Raw genomic sequence first — 21,361 nt, 5'->3', positions numbered from 1 at the left:
ACTGTTGGTTTATTAGCCGATGTGGTGTCCATTAAAAACTAAAATTAACGCATTCCACGATATCTATGATATACAATTAGTGGCTATAGAGATCAGTACACAGATATCAACTGAAGTAATGTACTCAAGATTTTGATTATATATCGTTTTACTACGTTTTCAGCATGTCTTGGTGCTACCCAATGCAAATTATTTTTTCGAAGGACCTACTATGTGCATGATATGTTTTATAGGCCTAATATATTACTATACTATATATTACTATAGCAGGCTAAAGACATGTCATTTAACGGTTTTCATCTTATTGCCAAACAAACCACTTTCAAACATAGGCCACCTGAGCATGTTCATCCTCACCAAAATAATTCCAGCATCCAAACAGTGCATTGTGCACTTGTGCTATTTGATCAATTGAAAGATACATTTTGTTACAAAACACCCAAAAGTGTAATGACATTCAATGATTGTAATTGGACCTACACTTTTGTAGCCTGAATGAATTCATACGTTTAGCTGACATAAATAACTTTTTTTTTTGTCACCGGAAAAAGGGTAGTGATATGGGACTGTCCCAAGATGAAAAGTGCAGCCACATGGGGATGTTTTTTTAAACCATGACACAGAGGTAGTGTTATTCATTTAATTTGGAATAAGCTTTTATTTGTATATATACCACTGTAGAAGTACAGATTGCATTTTAAACAAATAGGAGAATGGTTAAAATAGCATTATTTAGAGACCCCCCAACGTTTGACTTTGTTACATTCAGGGGGGCTCATGTCTCATAGGGGGCCTGAGACCCACCTGCCCCCTCTAATTCGTGCTCTGATGCTACCATTTCACTGATAGAGATATTTGAGTATACAAGGTTGCATGATGCTCTGGTTTAAACAAGAAGTCTGGCTGCCTTACAACAGTGACTTGATAGGAACTGAATGGTCTCCTATCTCTACTTCAAAGACACTTATCAAGGTTAAAGAAAACTAGCCTGACGACTCACAGTAAATTCTTCCGTTGCTCTGTCGTTTGCTACATACTTTAGTCTGAGGCTGCCATTATAGATGTGGTAAAGAGATCAATAGAACACAATTAAAACAATGGAAATGCCATGGAAACGCATGGGGAAAGATGCAATGACATGAACATTGTTTATATGTGTATTTCACACTATGCTGAGGTAAAAACTGAGTATATATGTGTATTTCACACTATGTTGGGGTAAAAATCTGAGTATAATGCTTGTATGGATGTCAACCCCAGTACATGTTCATGTCATTGTCACCAATCAACTCCATTAGAGTTAAAAACTACTTCGACTAACACCACTGATTTCTCTGCTAGCTACTGTACCACAATAGCCAGTGTTTATTTGCTTAAATCACTGAACACAACAGGAGTCTATTTGAGCCAAGCTTCAATTTGAGCCAGGCATTCATTTCGTTAATGCACACAGCTTTTGCTCATTTGAATATTTGTTTAATTCCAGAATTCACTTCCATCATTTTAATACATTTTCCCATTTCCTACAACTGTGTTATCATTTACTTTTGTCTTAGTATGCCTGTTAAAAAATATATTTTAAAAACATTTTATTTACAAAAGCATCATTCTCCTCTGACTGTGCATTTCCGGCGGTTCTTACTTTCGTCACTAGAAGGCGATCGGCTGATTTCTGGGGGTCTGTACTCCGGAAGTTGACTGTTTTTGGAAATTCCTGGTAACCTCTATTAACAATTCATGTAGACCCTGCATTTATTTGAAAGGGACATTTATTTGCTGAAATGTGGGCCATTACCCGGCTATTAAAACGGACAAGCGGCTATTTGAGACTCAGTGTTTAATTAAAGTTTTATTGTATGCTACCAGCTTATACCAACAGGAGTTAGCATTTAGCAGTCACGTCTAAACCTGAAAAAGGACTACTTCTAAACGTTATGCAGCGAAAACAGCCAAATCAGACTTTAGTAACCAGTGGGCCTGTTACAATACATCAATCATGACAGATTTGACGAATATCCACTTTGTTAGATCAGATTTGTTGAATGGGCACCAACCTGGTATCCTTCTTCTATCCCCCCCAGTCTGCTTTCCAGTGACCTCTTTACAGCATCTATTGAAGTCTTGTGGTGGGGATGAGGGGCGTTGTACAAAACAAAGTCTTCATCGATTGGATGATCTCTAACCAATCAGAGTATCAAAGTCAATTACACATTTTCTAACTGGCTCTGGCCCAACCCATCGGTCTCGGGACCAATCAGACGGCCCCGAATGTGTTCGCATTCGGTGAAGGGTTGGGGAGGTACTTAGATCCAGATTGATAGTGGAGAAGAAATTAACGTCCGTGGGTGTGGCGTAGTGTTCGGCAGACCAAGTCAGGGTAGCCAGGCAACAAGAAAACATGCAACAAGGAAAAGTGAGGGGAACAGTTTGGTTCTCTTTACATGCCAAAAAGCAAGCAGCACCATTCGAGAACACTGCACGTTCATTCTGAAAAAAATATTTACATTTTGCATCCCTGTAATCTAGTGAACAGTCTTAAAGGTAGACTTTGCGAAATGACATTGCCACCAGCAGCACATCAGATATTGAGATGAGTAGATGCTAGGCTTCGCCCTCACACAGTATCTGCTCATGTGCACAGTTGGCTTCACGGTAGCCAGGGCACCAAAACAGCAGAGAAGTTGAGCCTCACGCCCTTTGTTGTCGCTGAAATTGACCCTCGATGCAGTTTACTTTTTGCATCTGTTATATCGCCGAGTCTACCTTTCAGAATACCTCCTTCACAAAAATTCTGTACAAGAGTAGCCTATAATTTAACTAAATTATAACACAAACACAACTACACATAAAAATGTCTGTTAAAAATAATTGACCAGAGTTAAGATATGATGTAGGGCTATGGTTTTCATGTAGTTCGGTCTTTGCAGCTATTTTTCCTTTAGAGTTGGATAAATAAACTTACATTATTATAAATATACAGTATTATATGGCATTCATCTTTACAAAAGCCAACATGGAAAATTGCAGACAACTTATCAATAATGGACATTACTTGTGTTTTATGATTGTTATTGTAGAAAGTTAATCAGTTACACCATGACTAACTTCTCAATCTCAGCAGACAGAACAGTCTGTGCATTATTAGTTCATACATGTAGCTACATTGCTTTGTAACAAGACAAACATTTGTGCATTCATTGTCCATCTCTGTACCCCGTTATACATCCCGGGTTTCTCTGTTTTATTTATTATTATTGCAAATCATATCAGAACGTGTATGATGCAGCAAAGAGGTCTCCCTGTATTTTCAGACAACAGATCCTATAGATAATTCAAAAAGCTTTATCGTCCGTCCAATTTACAGTGGAAGAACAAGAATCATTCCTCTTCTGCTTTGTCTCTCACTTCTTCAGTCATCCCCTCATTTTCTGTGGCTAAGCCTGCAGCAGGGCTGGTGTCCTGGGAGTCAGCAGTGCTGGTGCCCTGGGAGTCAGGAGGGTTGTCTGGGGTATCCGAGAGGGGTTGGGGGGCCTCCTCGCAGGGAGGGTTGTCTGGAGTATCTGAGAGGGGTTGGGGAGCCTCCTTGCTGGAAAGGTTGGGAGATGATGCACCCCTTATTGATGGATCTACTGGTTCAGTAGCATCACAAGGTAGTGAGTCTTCTTTCACTGGAGAAGTCTCTTCCTCTTCCATGCTCTCTTCTAAAGGAGGTATCCCTTCTTCCTCCATCTCTCCTTCCACAAGATCCATCCCCTCTTCAGTTCCTTCTTTCTCCATAGAAGGCATCCCTTCTTCAACAGGTGTTAGGTCGTCCTCAACAGGGGGCATATCCCCTTCGTTAGGAGCCATCCCATCGTCTTCCATCCCTTCTTCCATCTCGTCCTCCACAGGGGGTATCATGCCCTCCTCTCTGCCCCCAGGGAAGCTCCTGTCTTGGTAGAGGAACTTCAGCTGCTCCTCAAAGTACTCCTCCAGGCTCAGTCCTGCACCTCCCACCTCAGTGTCTGCCTGTCAATGAAACAAAAAACTTTTAGGAAGTCTTTTTACATCAGTAGTAGTCACAAAGTGCTTTACAGTTACCCGAGCTCAAAGACCAAGCAAAGCAGAAGCGAAAGCACTGTCGTAGGGAATAAAATAGGAAAACAAGCACATTACTGTATGCTATGTATATCTCTAATTAAACAAAACAGAAGTGTTGTGTCTTTGTCTGAATTCTGTTAACACATTTTGGGCTGGTTTCCCCAGACCTAAATTAACTCTTCAACTAGACATTGAGCATACTTTTAGTCCATTCTAAATAGGCTTAAATTGGGACTGGGAAACCAGGGCATATTCAGTTGTGGTCCAATGCAAAAAATATATTAAAAAATAATTATAGTGTGGTACGCAAACACAATAATCCATTCCAAGTTCGTCATATTGTGTGTCGTGTAGTCTTGCCGTACCTGGTAATACTTTGCACAGTTCCTGAATATGAGCCTGACATCCTTGACAAACTCCTCAGCACTGCAGTAACGCGGGCTCTCCTTAGATTCCAGCCTGCTCTTCACTATGGACAGGTCCATTGGAGTCTCAATCAGCTCCTTATACTCTGGGATTGACTGGACATATCAGATGGAGGAACCATCATTACTTAACTGTGATAAATTAACCAAAATGAATGGCATGGTGTTTGGGGATTGAGAGTTAAGACAATTTCTGATTCAATAGACAAAGTCGTATCGTATCGATTTAATTAAAACTACAGAGCAAAAACTTTCTATGGGGCAATTGGTAATTGCAGTCTTACCGACGGTGAGGCAGGCTCCTGGAAATCTGTACTGAACTCGTTGCAGTAGATGCAGAGCAACAGTCTCTCACATTTCCTTTTATCAACTGGAGGGAATCCCTCTGATCCTGGCTCCTCCTTCATGGCTGGCAATTCTACCTGGCTATCTGGGTTATACTCCATCTCAGGACTGGTCAGGTCACGACAGAACGAACAGAACCACTCACCACTGGAAACATAGGGGGGTTAGTGAATTCACAATATTGCAGTCTCTCAATATTGCAATAACCCCAGTTTATATTACAAAGTACTGCTAACTAAATCAACCTTCAGAGACAGCTGTATTACATTTTTAAATATTTATTTATTTATTTTGCCCTTTTTCTCCCAAATTTCATGGTATCCAATTGGTAGTAAGTCTTGTTCCATCGCTGCAACTCCCGTACGGACTCGGAGAGGCGAAGGTCGAGAGCCGTGCTTCCTCCGAAACACAACCCAGCGGGCATTGCGCCCGGCCCGCCACAGGAGCCGCTAGTGCGCGATGGGACAAGAACATCCCTGCAGTCCAAACCCTCCCCTTAACCGGACGACCCCGGGCCAATTGTGAGCCGCCCCATGGGTCTCCTGGTCGCGGCCGGCTGTGACAGAACCTGGACTCAAACCAGGATCTCTCAGCCAGCACTGCAATGCAGTACCTTAGACCACTGCGCCACTTGGGAGGCCCAGGTGTATTACATTTAACAGGCAGAGCAGGCAGGACGGTGCAGCTGTGAGTGGCACATAGACATTTAAAAGTAGGTGTTAATTACCTGGGAGACTCTCTAAGTGTAGGTATATGACAGTTCAGATGGAAGACTTTGGGACATCGGTCACAGCAGAGCAGTTCTCCCCCATTCTGACACACAGCGCACCAGTCTTCATTGGGGTCGTCTTCAGGGACACATGGGGCCTTTTCTGGGTCTGGTTGGGGGTCTGCCTCTAGCTCTACCTGGGTCTCTGGCTGGGTCTCTGGCTGGGGCTCCGGCTGGGGCTCCGGCTGGGGCTGGGGCTCCGGCTGGGGCTGGGGCTCCGGCTGGGGCTCCGGCTGGGGCTCCACCATGGGTGCTGGGAGAGATTGCTGCTGGGGCTGGGGCTTGGGCTGGATGCCTGTACTGCTGTCTGGCAGGCTGGCTGAGGCTCCAACACTAGACTGCACCTGGAGGATGGAAGAGAGACTAGGGAGATTCTATCATCTTTCATACATGATTGTATACAATATACCTCTTTCAAAGGCAAACGGAGATAGACACACAGAGTGTGTGTAAATGTAGTCATACATACAAAGCTGACTTCGTCATCGTCCTCTGGTTCGTCCTTGATGACGATGATTGGTCCGGGGGATGACCTTCGCCTCCGCTTAGCTGAGGAGGGGGGAGCCACCGCATTAGGCTCTGTGCGCTTCCAGGAAGCAGACCTTCAACACCGAACCACAGATATTACAACCAGGAACACATCAACCTAATGGTACAGATATTACAGCCAGGAACACATCAACCTAATGGTACAGATATTACAGCCAGGAACACATCCACCAAAAGGTACATAATGTGACCTTGGTGTGGGGTGTAAAGAGGACAGCACCCTGTGGTGTGGTTCACCTACCCTATGTTGGTTTCAGAGGAAGATTTGGACATGGGGGAATTCTGTCTTCCTTGTGCTGAGGAGAGAAAGAGAAAGGGGTTTTATTGAGAATAAATTATGATTGGGCATGAATAGCTAATTTAATTATATTTTATGTTTGTTTTACATGTAACAAATGAGGGAAGTGTGAGGGTGAAACACCTACCATGTCTGTCTGGGAAGGCAGTAGCTAGGCTCGGAGCATAACTAGCTCTGGGGTTGGGCATGGATAATGATGATGAAGCTCCACTGGGGTCACTCCTCCTCAGTTGTGCGGCTTCCATCATGTTACGCTGAAAACAACCAGAGTATTATATTTCTCGTTTGTGTGTGTGTGGCAAATACACAACCATAGAGACATAAAATACATGTAAATATATTAAATAATGAGTTTCAGCTTCAGTTTACAGGAAACCGCATGTACCTGGTGTATAGAGGCTTGAGTGCTGATGGGTCCTGTGTTGGGAGGGGGTGCATGAGAGTAGCGAGAGGTACCCTGTAACACATCCATTGGTTTGGGAGGAAAGCTGGAGTTGTGGATGAGATCCCTCAGAGACTAGAATGGCACAAAAGTCAGAGGCAAGAATATTTCACAAGTCTTGCAATTTGTAGGCGAATTATGACAAAAAAAATGCTAACCAAGGATTACTACAGACAATAACACAACTCAGTAAAAATTAATGCCCTGAATATATTCTACCATGCCCAAAAATCTGCTCCTTTTATTCTTTGTCCCCAACTCTCTAGGCGACCAGTTTTGATAGCTTTTAGCCCTCATATTACTCCTCCTCTGTTCCGCGGGTGATGTGGAGGTAAACCCAGGCCCTGCATGTCCCCAGGCACCCTCATTCGTTGACTTCTGTGATCGAAAAAGCCTTGGTTTCATGCATGTCAACATCAGAAGCCTCCTCCCTAAGTTTGTTTTACTCACTGCTTTAGCACACTCTGCTAACCCTGATGTCCTTGCCGTGTCTGAATCCTGGCTTAGGAAGGCCACCAAAAATTCTGAGATTTCCATACCCAACTATAACATTTTCCATCAAGATAGAACTGCCAAAGGGGAGGAGTTGTGGTCTACTGCAGAGATGAACTGCAAAGTAATGTCATAGTTTCCAGGTCCATACCCAAACAGTTCGAACTACTAATTTAAAAAATTACTCTCTCCAGAAATAAGTCTCTCACTGTTGCCGCCTGCTACCGACCCCCCTCAGCTCCCAGCTGTGCCCTGGACCCCATTTGTGAATTGATCGCCCCCCATCTAGCTTCAGAGTTTGTTCTGTTAGGTGACCTAAACTGGGATATGCTTAACACGCCGGCACAAAAACCAGCACAAAAACATCCTGTGGCTGACTGCAATAGCATCGAATAGTCCCCGCGATATGCAACTGTTCAGGGAAGTCAGGAACCAATACACGCAGTCGGTCAGGAAAGCCAAGGCCAGCTTCTTCAGGCAGAAATTTGCATCCTGTAGCTCCAACTCCAAAAAGTTCTGGGACACTAAAGTCCATGGAGAACAAGAGCACCTCCTCCCAGCTGCCCACTGCACTGAGGCTAGGTAACACGGTCACCACCGATAAATAAATGATTATCGAAAACTTCAACAAGCATTTCTCAACAGCTGGCCATGCCTTCCTCCTGGCTACTCCAACCTCGGCCAACAGCCCCCCCCCCCCCCCCCCCCCCCCACAGCTACTCGCCCAAGCCTCTCCAGGTTCTCCTTTACCCAAATCCAGATAGCAGATGTTCTGAAAGAGCTGCAAAACCTGGACCCGTACAAATCAGTTGGGCTGAAACTATCCGCTGCCATTGTCGCAACACCTATTACCAGCCTGTTCAACCTCTCTTTCATATCGTCTGAGATCCCCAAGGATTGGAAAGATGCCGCAGTCATCCCCCTCTTCAAAGGGGGAGACACCCTGGACCCAAACTGTTACAGACCTATATCCATCCTGCCCTGCCTATCTAAGGTCTTCGAAAGCCAAGTCAACAAACAGGTCACTGACCATCTCGAATTCCACCGTACCTTCTCCGCTGTGCAATCTGGTTTCTGAGCCGGTCACAGGTGCACCTCAGCCACGCTCAAGGTACTAAACAATATCATAACCGCCATCGATAAAAGACAGTACGGTGCAGCCGTCTTCATCGACCTGGCCAAGGCTTTCGACTCTGTCAATCACCATATTCTTATCGGCAGACTCAGTAGCCTCGGTTTTTCTAATGACTGCCTTGCCTGGTTCTCCAACTACTTTGCAGACAGAGTTCAGTGTGTCAAATCGGAGGGCATGTTGTCCGGTCCTCTGGCAGTCTCTATGGGGGTGCCACAGGGTTCAATTCTCGGGCCGACTCTTTTCTCTGTATATATCAATGATGTTGATTGCTGCGGGCGATTCCCTGATCCACCTCTACGCAGACGACACCATTCTGTATACTTCCGGCCCTTCCTTGGACACTGTGCTATCTAACCTCCAAATGAGCTTCAACGCCATACAACACTCCTTCCGTGGGCTCCACCTGCTCTTAAACGCTAGTAAAACCAAATGCATGCTTTTCAACCGTTCGCTGCCTGCACCCGCACGCCCGACTAGCATCACCACCCTGGATGGTTCCGACCTAGAATATGTGGACATCTATAAGTACCTAGGTGTCTGGCTAGATTGCAAACTCTCCTTCCAGACTCATATCAAACATCTCCAATCTAAAATCAAATCAAGAGTCAGCTTTTTATTCCGCAACAAAGCCTCCTTCACTCACGCCGCCAAACTTACCCTAGTAAAACTGACTATCCTACCGATCCTCGACGATGTCATCTACAAAATAGCTTCCAATACTCTACTCAGCAAACTGGATGCAGTTTATCACAGTGCCATCCGTTTTGCTACTAAAGCACCTTATACCACCCACCACTGCGACCTGTATGCTCTAGTCGGCTGGCCCTCGCTACATATTTGTCGCCAGACCAACTGGCTCCAGGTCATCTACAAGTCCATGCTAGGTAAAGCTCCGCCTTATCTCAGTTCACTGGTCACGATGGCAACACCCACCCGTAGCACGCGCTCCAGCAGGTGTATCTCACTGATCATCCCTAAAGCCAACACCTCATTTGGCCGCCTTTCGTTCCAGTTCTCTGCTGCCTGTGACTGGAACGAATTGCAAAAATCGCTCAAGTTGGAGACCTTTATCTCCCTCACCAACTTCAAACATCTGCTATCTGAGCAGCTAACCGATCGCTGCAGCTGTACATAGTCCACCCATACTGTTTATATTTATTTACTTTACTGCTCTTTTTTTGCACACCAGTATCTCTACATGACCATCTGATAATTTATCACTCAGCGTTATTCTGCAAAATTGTAATTATTCGCCTACCTCCTCATGCCTTTTGCACACAATGTATATAGACTCTTTTTTTTCTACTGTGTTATTGACTTGTTAATTGTTTACTCCATGTGTAACTGTGTTGTCTGTTCACACTGCTATGCTTTATCTTGGCCAGGTCGCAGTTGTAAATGAGAACTTGTTCTCAACTAGCCTACCTGGTTAAATAAAGGTGAAATAAAAAAAATAATCATAACTGGTGCCTTTGCATCAGCTTGTCTCCATTTTATCACAACTGAAATAGCATGTTCTCAGTGGCTCAGTCTCATTGTACACTGTCTGATAACAGCAAAGAGCAAATCTACAACTTAAAAAGGGATAAGGAATATATACATATTTTTTTAAGAATAACACAAATACCTGAGGAGGGAATCCTGCGTTTTGCAGCATAGAGGTGGGGCTCCTGGGGTTGGGATGGGTTTGGGGCCCGGGGGGTCCGTAACTCCGGCCCGGCTGTTGGATCTGGACCATGTTGGGGGGACCTTGCGACGGAGAACCCCCCTGGTGGGGCCTCTGTGGAGGGGGGCCCCCTGGCCCCGGGAGCTTCAGACCCTGCTGGTACCAGGACCAGTGGTTGGGAGGGGGCTGTCCAGCCCTGTTGGGGTGCTGGGCAAGCTTCTCTACCTGCAGCTGGAGCTGAGCCAGGGTGCTCCCACGCTGGTGTGCGGAGGAGCCTGGAGGGAAAGCCCCGGGAGGGCCCTCTCCTCTGGGGCCAGGGCCAGGCTGGCTGGGGTGGCCAGGAGGGAAGCCCTGCTGCATGGAACTGGGCTGCCGACCAGGGATTCTCTCTACTGCCAAAGACCCTTAGGAAATACACAGAAACATGAAGAAAAAAAATCAACAATTCAACAAAAATTCAACAATGTCTGCATTTAACATCATGGGGATAATTTTGAATTATGCCTACAGTATCCGTCAGAACTGAAGTTTTAGCGTTCTTACCGAGATCGACATTTGAGGCCCAGAAACCGGAGCGACACTGGAAGCGGACTGAGCTCTGAGGGACGATGGATGCGTTACAGTTGGCCCTCATTAGGTAATGGATTTGGCAAAGAATCTGAAAGAAAAGGTTTATGAATCACTCAAATTGAAGTAGTCTAATGCTTTTGAAAATCACAAATTCAGTTTTCAATGTGCATTTCTACACAACTGTCTGAACAATTTAGGTCAACATTGGGATTAAAAGGTAGGCGAAAATAAATCCATCTCCCTAGTGAAAGTCATGGTTCCTACCAGTCTCTTGCAGTACAGGAGAGCTGTGCCACTGTGACTGGCTGTGGCCCACTTGGTGAAGTTGATGACGTGATCTAGATGTCTGGTCAGGTGGCTGACATCTTCTTGTTGTTTCTTTAGTCCGACCTCATGGTCCTTCGTCAGTGTCTGACACAACCACCATGATTAGCACAAAGCTACTTACAAATATGCTCACAAAGTGTGATTAGCGCCATGTCAGCAGAAGTGTACATTATTTTATTATGTGTTGGAATGACGTGATTGCTCATGTCCTGTTTAACAAGCATACCTCAAGTTGATTGACCAAGATTTTTCCCTTTCTGTTGATCTCCATGATCAAGTTGCAAATTGACTTCTTTATCTCATTGGTGACAGACTTGCGGTTTTCATCGACTTGCTGGAGTCTGAAAGAATAAAGATAGTAGAAAAGCAGGAAATTATGAGTTTGCCTGTAGTCAGTCATGCTATTGAACATGTCCATGTACATAACATATGAGTTTAGTTCGCATGTTTAGTGTATGTAATAAATTACCCATTGTTGATGCAATTGGACACTTCTTCTATGGCTTTCCTCTTCTCCTGTAGCTGATGCGTCATGTTTTCCAGGTGTTGCCTGTGGTTTCTGTAGGCGTCTTCAAGGAACTGGTAACTGGAGAGACAAGATATGCGGAGTGTAATGGGAAATTACTTGAGTAATTATTTTTCTGTATTTGATTTACTGGTGATATGGATTGATGTGTAAAAAACATGACAGTATGTGCTGGGAGACACAGACAGATGCGTTCCCTTGGGGAAGGGAAACAGGAGTTAACCACATATGTTTAAGTACCATATCTAATTAAGTCATGTTGCACCTGTTAGTCTATAATTATCTGTTGTAACAAATTTACTGAGTTAAAGCTCATATAAGGAAATCAGCCAATTAAAATAAATTAGGCCCTAATCTATGGATTTCATATGACTGGGCAGGGGGCAGAGCCAAAGGGAAATTGCTAGCTACCATCTGTACAAAGGGCTTTATTACAGGCAGAAATACTCCTCAGTTTCAGGTGAAGAAGCCGGATGCGGAGGTCCTGGGCTGGCGTGGTTACACGTGGTCTGTGGTTGTGAGGCCGGTTTGATTGACATACTGCCAAATTCTCTAAAACAACATTGGAGGCGTCTTATGGTAGAGAAATGAACATTCAATTCTCTGGCAACAACTCTGGTAGACATTCCTGCAGTCAGCATGCCAATTGCATGCGACATCTGTGGCATTGTGTTGTGTGACAAAACTGCACATTTTAGAGTTGTCTTTTATTGTCCCTAGGACAGGATGCACTGGTGTAATGATCACGCTGTTTAATCAGCTTCTTGATATGCCACACCTGTCAGGTGGATGGATTGTCTTGACAAAGGAGAAATGTTCACTAACAGGGATGTAAACAAATTTGTGCACCAAATTTGAGAGAAATAAGCTTTTTGTGCATATGGAAAATGTATGGTATCTTTTATTTCAGATCATGAAACGTGGGACCAACACTTTACATGTTACATTATATTTTTGTTAAGTATAAGTTGATGTTCCGACCTTTGAACTGTTTAACTGCTAGTATCAAATGTCTGCCCGTGTTGAATGTTATGGTTAAAGTTTGACTGAGCCTAGGGCACACTGATCATGTAATGTATCTATCTGAGAGACAGATTCTGTAGCAGTTGATGTGACTTCCTACAAGCCTCTTGGGCTGTGTTTACAGAACCTTCAGTGCTATGTGATTAATGAATAATTAGAGGTGTTCTCCCTGAATTCTTGTAATAAACCAGATGGATTTTTATTGATATTATCAACGACTGCTCTCCTTTTTGTTCACCTGAAAATTCCCACAGAGGATTAATACCAACACATGAAGCACAGGTACAAAAACAATACTTCAAAATATAGAACCAGTTTGAGCATAATATTGACTATTGAAGGTTTCAACCCAGGCCTCCGATAGCTAGGTCTCGTTACATTGAAGTCGTTTAGCAGATGCTCTTATCCAGAGCGACTTCCAGTTAATGCTAGCAGATACAGCATGCTAGCAGAAGCCCATAGACTTCCAGTCATTGCGCTTACACTAGTTAGCATTGGCTTGCGAAACTAACTTCCTTCCTTCATACTGGACACAGAGACATAAGAATTGTATCCACTAGTTCATCTGACTCTGGGTAAGTAGATAAGGGGCCTCATCGTCAAAATCCCAAAGTATCCCTTTAAGGTAGCTAAGCACGACAAAAGAGATTCTCTGACACTAACCTGGAAACATAAAGGGTGAATAAATAATGTGGTCATACTTGTGGTCTTTGTGCTTGAGCAGCTGACAGTCCCTGCATGTGAGACGGTCACAGGTCTCACAGAACAGTTTGAGGGGCTCCTGCTTGTGGATGTCACAGAACACTGGCTTCTGTGAGGACGCACCCACAGCCTCTGGAATAAGACAAGAATTTAGCATATAACAAAATAAATCACTATGCATTTACCTGTCTACACATTTGTGATTTGGTTTCATAGATTTTGTTGTACCTACCACCTTCCTTGGCCCTGGACATTATATTTTCTTACAGTATACAATTCAGAAAGCCACATATTTTCATAGAGTAGGCTACCTGGGGACATCTCTTCCTTCTGCCGTATAGTATGATCCCTGGTGAACTTGACCCTCTGGTGGGCCTCAATACACGTCACACACAGGAACTCCACACACTCCACACAGAACCCTGTGGCCTCGGTGTTGTCATCACAACTCATACACACCTGGAAATAGGGAAGGGAGAACATATGAGCAAGAACTGGCTTTTGCTTGAATCCATGATTTTAGTCCTATGCAAGGCAACGTTTCAGTGGTGACATGGTATACAGTGCCTTCAGAAAGTATTCACACTCAACTTTTTTCACATGTTGTTGTGTTACAGTCAATTTAAAATTGATTAAATAGAGATTTGTTGTCACTGGCTTACACACAATACGCCATAATGTCAAAGTGGTATTATGTGGTATTAAATTAGGTTAAATGTCTTGAGTCAGTAAGTATTAAATCTCTTGTTATGGCAAGCCTAAATAAGTTCAGAAGTAAAAATGTACTTAACATACGTTGCATGGACTGTTTAACATGTTTAACATGATTTTTGAATGAATTCCTCATCTCTGTACCCCACAACTATCTGTAAGGTCCCTCAGTTGAGCAGTAAATTTCAAACACAGATTAAACCACAAAAAAACAGGAAGGATTTCCAATGCCTTGCAAAGGGCACCTCTATTAGTAGATGGGTAAAAATAAAAAAAGCTGACATTGAATATCCCTTTGAGCATGGCAAAGGTATTATTTACACTTTTGCCTGTCAATACACCCCATCATTACAAAGGCACAGGTGTCTTTCCTAACTCAGTTGCCGGAGAGGAAGGAAACCACTCAGGGATTTCACCATGAGGCCGAAGGTGACTTCAAAAAACAGTTTGAGTTTAATTGCTGTGATAGGAGCTCTGACGATGGAGCAACATTGTAGTTCCGCCACAATACTAACCTAATAGACAAGAGTGAAAAGGAAGCCTGTAGAGAACAAAAATATTGCAAAACCTGCCTTCTGTTTGCAACAAGGCACTAAAGTAATACTGCAAAATATGTGGCAAAGCAATTAACATTTTGTCCTGAATACAAAGTGTTTTATTTGGGGCAAATCCAATACAACACATTACTAAGTACTACTCTCCATATGGTCATGCATAGTGGTGGTTTCACCATGTTATGGGTATGCTTGTTTTAGTTAAGGACTGGGAAGTTTTTCCAGGATAAAAAATAAACCGAGCTAAGCACAGGCAAAATCCTAGAGGGAAACCTGGTTCAGTCTGCTTTCCACCAGACACTGGGAGACTAATTCCCATTTCAGCAGGGCAATAACCTAAAACACTAGGACAAATCGACACTGGAGTTTCTTATCAATAAGACATTGAGTGCCGAGTTCAAGTTATTACTTAAATATGCTTGAAAATCTATGGCAAGACGTGAAAATGGTTGTCTAGCAATGATCAACAACCAATTTGACAGAGCTTGAAGAATTTTGAAAAGGATAATTGACAAATGTTGCACAATCCAGGTGTGGAAAGATCTTAGAGAGTTACCCAGAAAGACTCACAGGTGTAATTGCTGTTTCTACAAAGTATTGACTCAGGGCTGTGAATACTTATGTTGTCACCAAAGCCCCATCCATATACTACCCACCACTGCGACCTGTATGCTCTCGTTGTCTGGCCCTCACTACATATTCGGCACCAAACCCACGGCTCCAGGTCATCTATAAGTCTTTGCTAGGTAAAGCCCCACCATATCTCAGCTCACTGGTCACCATAGCAGCACCCACCCATAGCACGCGCTCCAGCAGGTATATTTCACTTGTCATCCCCAAAGCCAACACTTAGTCCAATGACTGGAATTAATTGCAAAAAAAAATCTGAAGCTGGAGTCTTATCTCTCTCTAAATTTAAGCTTCAGCTGTCAGAGCAGCTTACCGATCACTGTACCTGTACACAGCAAATCTGTAAATAGCACACCCAACTACCTCATCCCCATATTGTTACTTACCATCTTGCTATTTTGCACCCCAATATTTCTGTTCTCTACTTGCACATCATCATCATCATCATCATCTGCACATCTGCCATTCCAGTGTTTAATGCTACATTTTAATTATTTCGCCTTCATGGCCTATTTATGGCCTTACCTCCCTAATCTTCTACATTTGCACACACTGTACATAGAATTTTCTATTGTGTGATTGATTGTACGTTTGTTTATGTGAAACTCTGTTGTTTTTGTCGCACTGCTTTGTTTTATCTTGGCCAGGTCTTAGTTGTAAATGAGAACTTGTTCTCAACTGGCCTACCTGATTAAATGAAGGTGAAATAAATGAAAAATGTGAGTTTTGTATTTAATTTTGAATACATTTGTAACAACTTCTAAAAACATGTTTTCACTTTGTCATTATGGGGTATTGTGTGTAGATGGGTGAGAAAAAATATATTTAATCCATTTTGAATTCAGGCTGTAACATGACAAAATGTGGAATAAGTAAAGGGGTATGAATACTTTCTGAAGGCACGGTAAGTGTCCTGGGTCTCAGTCAGGAAGCACTTACTACCTGACCTTAACAGACAAGGATTCACCATCTGAAAAATGTTTTCCCCACTCGAGTGTACCATTTGTCACCCTTTTACTGGTAACCAATATTAACGCACCTGACTGGTTTTCTCCACTGTGCTGCTGGGAACCTCCACAGAGTCCTTCACAAAGAAGTTATCCAGCACCTCCACCTCCCAGCACTCTTGTCGACAAACTGGGCAGCGGATCACATTGACTGGAGCCAGGGGAATAACATACACAGGAATGAGTAAGGCATCTTCTAATATCAAGTTACAAAAGACATCTGCATTTTAATGAAAAGTTGCAATGATCATCCTGCACTTCAGTACAGTTATCAACTTCCCGATAAACAAACTGACGGATCTCACGTGGTTTCGAGTTGTCCGCTTGAAGTTGCGGGTCGCGACGTTGTTCAGTGTTGACTAAGTTCCTTGAAGGGGGTGGAAGACACTTCTTGCAGAAAGAGTGGAGGCATGGCAGAAGTTTCGGCTCTCGATTGTGGAAATTCAACTTACAGACAGGGCAAGTGTCCATGAGACCGATGCTACCTCCTAGCTGTTTCGCCCTCTCCTCTTCAACTGGCAAGCTCTCTGCCTCGTTTTCCACTATAATAACAAGGTCATCGTTGTCCACAGCAGCTTCTGGGCTCTCATCCATTGTCTCTGTTGTTGCTTTGTGCCTATTCAAGATGGACTTGAGTGCTTGGAAACCAGTCACTGTTAGCTAGCTAGCGGATACTAGCTAATGTTAGCTAGTCTCTCTGCAGTCTGTTACAGTCGAAATCAGTTGGGCATATATGCCTTGCTTGAGCAAAGTTCATGGTTCCTACATAATACTACCTCCCGAAATTAAACACAGTAATGGCAGGTTTGGCCAACATTAGTATACAATCACAAATTGAAAGTGCTAAACTCTGCGGTTGGGAAGCTAGATGGCTAACGTTAGCTAGATGACACAGTTGCTACCACGAAGGATGACGTAATTTAGTTATTAAATAGCTGCCTAGTGTCAATGAAACTGAACAATAGTAGAGGACACCGAATAGTAATTTTGTACAATAAACGTGCAATACAAACTTCTATCAATGGAAATTGCTAGCTACCATCTGTACAAGCAACATTCTTTCCCCCAAAAAAAACACACACGGAGTGCCCAGCATGCACTCTGATATTTTATGGTACAGCGACCATTTCAGGCCAAAATAGCTTGTGAACTTCGAAAGGCGTTTTTAATTGTTCAAGGCAATCAACACAAGCAAATAAATGTACCAAGTAAAAAAAAAAACATAGTTCATTTATTTGAATTATTTGAATCGCTCCCAAAGTCCCTGCCAGCAAAACCCAGTAGCCTGGGGAGGAGTTGATCTCCTCTCAAATGTCCTCTCTGGACTTCTGTACCTGGACTTCCATATGTTGTAATATAAAACAGATCTTCTATCTTCTACTGTAGAAAGGTGAATATTTTAAGAAAGTTTGAAAGGCATATACTCAAATGTCTGTTTTGGTCTAATGAAACCATTAAGTATTTGATCAAATGTATTTTAGTAGTGGGCAAGGTCATTGGCTGTCTTCTTTTGTAATCATTGAGCCTATGTCAATAATGTATTTATTCAAATGTTATTCAAAATATGTAGCTGTGGAATACCTTCCATCCTCTGGAGCTGGTCAGACCTGCTTTAGAGAGAACACTGAAGACCTTACAGCTTGACTATGTGGGCCTATACATTGTTGAATTGGACACTGCCTTCAAGGTACAGCAATGACTGAATATTGAATACAATTCTATCACTCTACATTTCTACCTAAAATGTGTAGTTTCGTGAAGCCAGGAGACACATTCTACCCCAAGGCTGGAATGGGAAGTACTTATACCATGATACAGACCTCTGTGCCACATGGAAGGTAAGCCAACTAGACCTGCAAAACAACCCCTGATTCAAATGAGTTCAAGGATGATCCGTGTCAGTTACTGATATACACTGCGCCACACTTGGTAAAAAAATATATAAAAAATGCATTCACCATTGTATTTTAAATTCACAAAGTGTACAAGACATCTTCAGCTTGTAGAAATACAGTTTTGTAAAAGCTTTAGCGTTCACCCAAAGGTCAAGGCCAAGGCCATAAAGGGTAGTAAAATCCATCCTGCTCACTTTGCAGTGAAGGGTAAAGTCTGGTTCCTGAGCCTCCTGAGTGCATTGCAGTGCTTGAGGCATCACTACAGACCCGGGTTCGATCCCAGGCTGTGCGTTGCCTCATGGGGACCCATGAGGCAGCGCACAATTGGCCCAGCGTCGTCTGAGTTAGGGGATGGTTTTGCTGGCCGGGAATTCCTTTGTCCATCCCACTCTAGCGACTCATTGTGGTGGGCAGGGCGCATGCAAGCTGACTTTTTATTTATTTTTTATTTATTTTACCTTTATTTAACTAGGCAAGTCAGTTAAGAACAAATTCTTATTTTCAATGACGGCCTAGGAACAGTGGGTTAACTGCCTGTTCAAGGGCAGAACGACAGATTTGTACCTTGTCAGCTCGGGGGTTTGAACTTGCAACCTTCCGGTTACTAGTCCAACGCTCTAACCACTAGGCTACCCTGCCGCCCCTTTCCTCCACATATTGGTGTGGTTGGCTTCCGGGTTAAGAGAGCAGTGCAGCTTGTCAGGGTTGTGGCTCTCAATCTTTGCCTCTCCCGAGTCCGTTGGGGAGTTGAAGAAATGGGACAAGACTTTAGCTACCAATTGGATATCACGAAAAAGAGGTAAAAAAAGATTGTGTTCCTTTTCTTTTAGAGTGCTTAGCCAGAATGAATGAGATGTCTTTTTAATGTATGTGTTTTGAGTTTCTTGGTTTTGTTTTATTTTCCTTCCATGAAAACAGGATTTAGGGGCTTGCAAACATGCTGGCCTAACCAAGTCTCTGGGAGTTTCCAACTTCAACAAGAGGCAGCCAGAGCTGATCCTGAAGAAACCAGGCCTCGAACACAGACTGGTCTCAAATCAGGTAGACATAGTTTGCGTCCAAAATGGCACCGTATTCCCTGTGTAGTGCAGCAGTATATAGGGAATAGGGAACCATTTGGGACACAATCATGAACTCCAACTGCTAAAGAACTATGTAACAACAATATAACTGTAGTAATTACAATGTTACTAAACATGTATAAGAGCTGATTGATCTTCTTAGAGTGCTTTATTTTCTCTCAACACCGGTTGAATGTCATCCATATTTCACTCAGCCGAAGCTGCTTGAATAGTTGCAGAACGACATAGTCATTGTGGGATACAGCTCCATAGGAACATCAAGAGATGCATCCTGGTAAAACTAATGCACTACATTAGAAAATAATTATCAATGACATAATCAATGGTGATTACATTGGATGAGGACAACCCAATTAATCCAATGGTTAATGATTCATGGTATAGTCAATCAAATAAGTACAGCTATTAGTCTGCAAAAAGATTGAGCACAAAATGCATGTAGCTATGTACAGCTAGATATACATACCTAAAACATATTTTCTTAACTGTGTTGATTACATTTCACGTAATAGGGTGAATCTGACCTGTCCGCCCTTGTTGGAAGATGAGCTCTTGGTGTACATTGCCCACAAGTACAAGAAGACTACAGCTCAGATGTCCCCGTGGTTCAACATCCAGAGAGGGGTGCTAGTCATCCCTAAGAGCTTCAACCCACAGCACATAAAGGATAACTGTTAGGTCTGTGTGAATCTAAGACACATGTGCCATTTGAATAATGTCAGATTGTGGGACACAACATTTTATGTATTGGGAGTGCAAAATGTATTTAGCTACAATTGTTATTGACTAAGTGAAGGATAACTCCTGAAGCATATGATGTCACATTCATGTTTCCCTCATATCTCCCAATGAAGATATTTTACTTTTCCCTAACTGAGGCTAAAATGAAGGCAATAGAGGACCTAAACAAGAACATTCGGTTGGTGGAGCTTCTCATGTAAGTATACAGAAGACTTTCTGATTGCACTGCAACACTTTGTATGTTTTCTCCATTTGCTTCCAGATATTGTTTATCTAAAAATATTACTCTGATTCAACAGGGAGAGTGACCATCCAGAGTACCCCTTCATGACAATTACTAGACCTGGCTTCTACAGACAGAAATGTAAAAATGCAATTCATATTTGCTCAAATTAAGTTCCTTACTGTTATTTGTAGGCTACTTTACGTATTGTTCTCTGGCTTTGTAATGTAATATCGCATTTCAAGGTAAGACACAGATGCAGACAACGTCAAATTAACAGCAGTTTATTAATCCAACAGGGGCAGGCAAAGACAGGTCAGGGGCAGGCAGGGGTCAATAATTCAAATAGGTGGGGCAAAGGTACAGAACGGCAGGCAGGCTCAGGGTCAGGGTAGGCAGAGGTCAGTAATCCAGATAGGTGGGGCAAAGGTACAGGACAGCAGGCAGGCTCAGAGTCGGGGTAGGCAGAAAAGGTAAAAACCTGGAAAACTAGGAAACAGGAGCCATCAAGAGACAGAAACAGGGGGAAAACCGCTGGTAGGCTTGACAAAACAAGACAAACTGGCAACAGACAAACAGAGAACACAGGTATAAATACACAGGGGAAAATGTGCAACACCTGCAGAGGGTGGAGACAATCACAAAGACAGGTGAAACAGATCAGGGTGTGACATATAAATCATGTGTGCATAATATAATGCATCAACCACAGTAGTATTATAATAAAACATTTTAAAAAGTTTTAAAACTATTTTTATTGAATATTCACAAAAAAATAAACAACTTTCGAAACAACTTTTTGTCTGGAGAGGATCATTTCACCGTTGCAATTGAGTGTGTCCAGCATGGAGAAGTAGTCTCTGCAACAAATTCGGTGCATCAAGGCAGACATGAAGAGTCCAAATTTTTCTTTGTATTCTTTTTATTTAACCTTTTATTTAACTAGGCAAGTCAGTTAAGAACAAATTCTTAATTACAATGATGGCCTATCAAAAGGTAAAAGGCCTCCTGCGGGGACAGGGGCTGGGATTCAAAATAAATAAAATAAAAAAATGGGACAAAACACACATCACAAAGAGAGACAACACAAAGAGAGACCTAAGACAATATCATTGCATGGCAGCAACACAACATGAAAACAACATGGTAGCAACACAACATGGCAGCAG

At 42.9% G+C, this 21,361-nt stretch overlaps 1 protein-coding gene and 1 long non-coding RNA gene across 2 annotated transcripts; one reads left to right on the top strand and one right to left on the bottom strand.

Annotated features, from left to right (window-relative positions):
- Positions 1 to 1,463: 1,463 nt before the first annotated feature.
- LOC110500293 (transcription intermediary factor 1-alpha) lies at positions 1,464 to 17,327 on the bottom strand. The gene is made up of 17 exons (XM_021577597.2): positions 16,557 to 17,327; positions 16,284 to 16,402; positions 13,661 to 13,808; positions 13,349 to 13,481; positions 11,568 to 11,684; positions 11,325 to 11,439; positions 11,036 to 11,182; positions 10,745 to 10,859; positions 10,163 to 10,605; positions 6,852 to 6,983; positions 6,594 to 6,720; positions 6,410 to 6,464; positions 6,089 to 6,221; positions 5,578 to 5,963; positions 4,790 to 4,997; positions 4,446 to 4,601; positions 1,464 to 4,008 (listed from the first exon to the last, which is right to left on the bottom strand). Exons 1-17 carry the CDS (start codon positions 16,843 to 16,845, stop codon positions 3,379 to 3,381), a joined length of 3,453 nt encoding a protein of 1,150 aa, XP_021433272.2. The 5' UTR covers positions 16,846 to 17,327; the 3' UTR covers positions 1,464 to 3,378.
- A 60-nt stretch (positions 17,328 to 17,387) lies between these two features.
- Positions 17,388 to 20,975, top strand: LOC110500294. The gene is made up of 4 exons (XR_002470080.2): positions 17,388 to 18,089; positions 19,065 to 19,187; positions 19,741 to 20,165; positions 20,269 to 20,975. It is a non-coding gene; the product is annotated as an uncharacterized LOC110500294 (long non-coding RNA).
- Positions 20,976 to 21,361: the final 386 nt, after the last annotated feature.

Source organism: Oncorhynchus mykiss, chromosome 21, assembly GCF_013265735.2.
Source record: "Oncorhynchus mykiss isolate Arlee chromosome 21, USDA_OmykA_1.1, whole genome shotgun sequence".
Lineage (NCBI taxonomy): Eukaryota > Metazoa > Chordata > Actinopteri > Salmoniformes > Salmonidae > Oncorhynchus > Oncorhynchus mykiss.
This window is presented reverse-complemented; position numbering and strand designations above follow the sequence as displayed.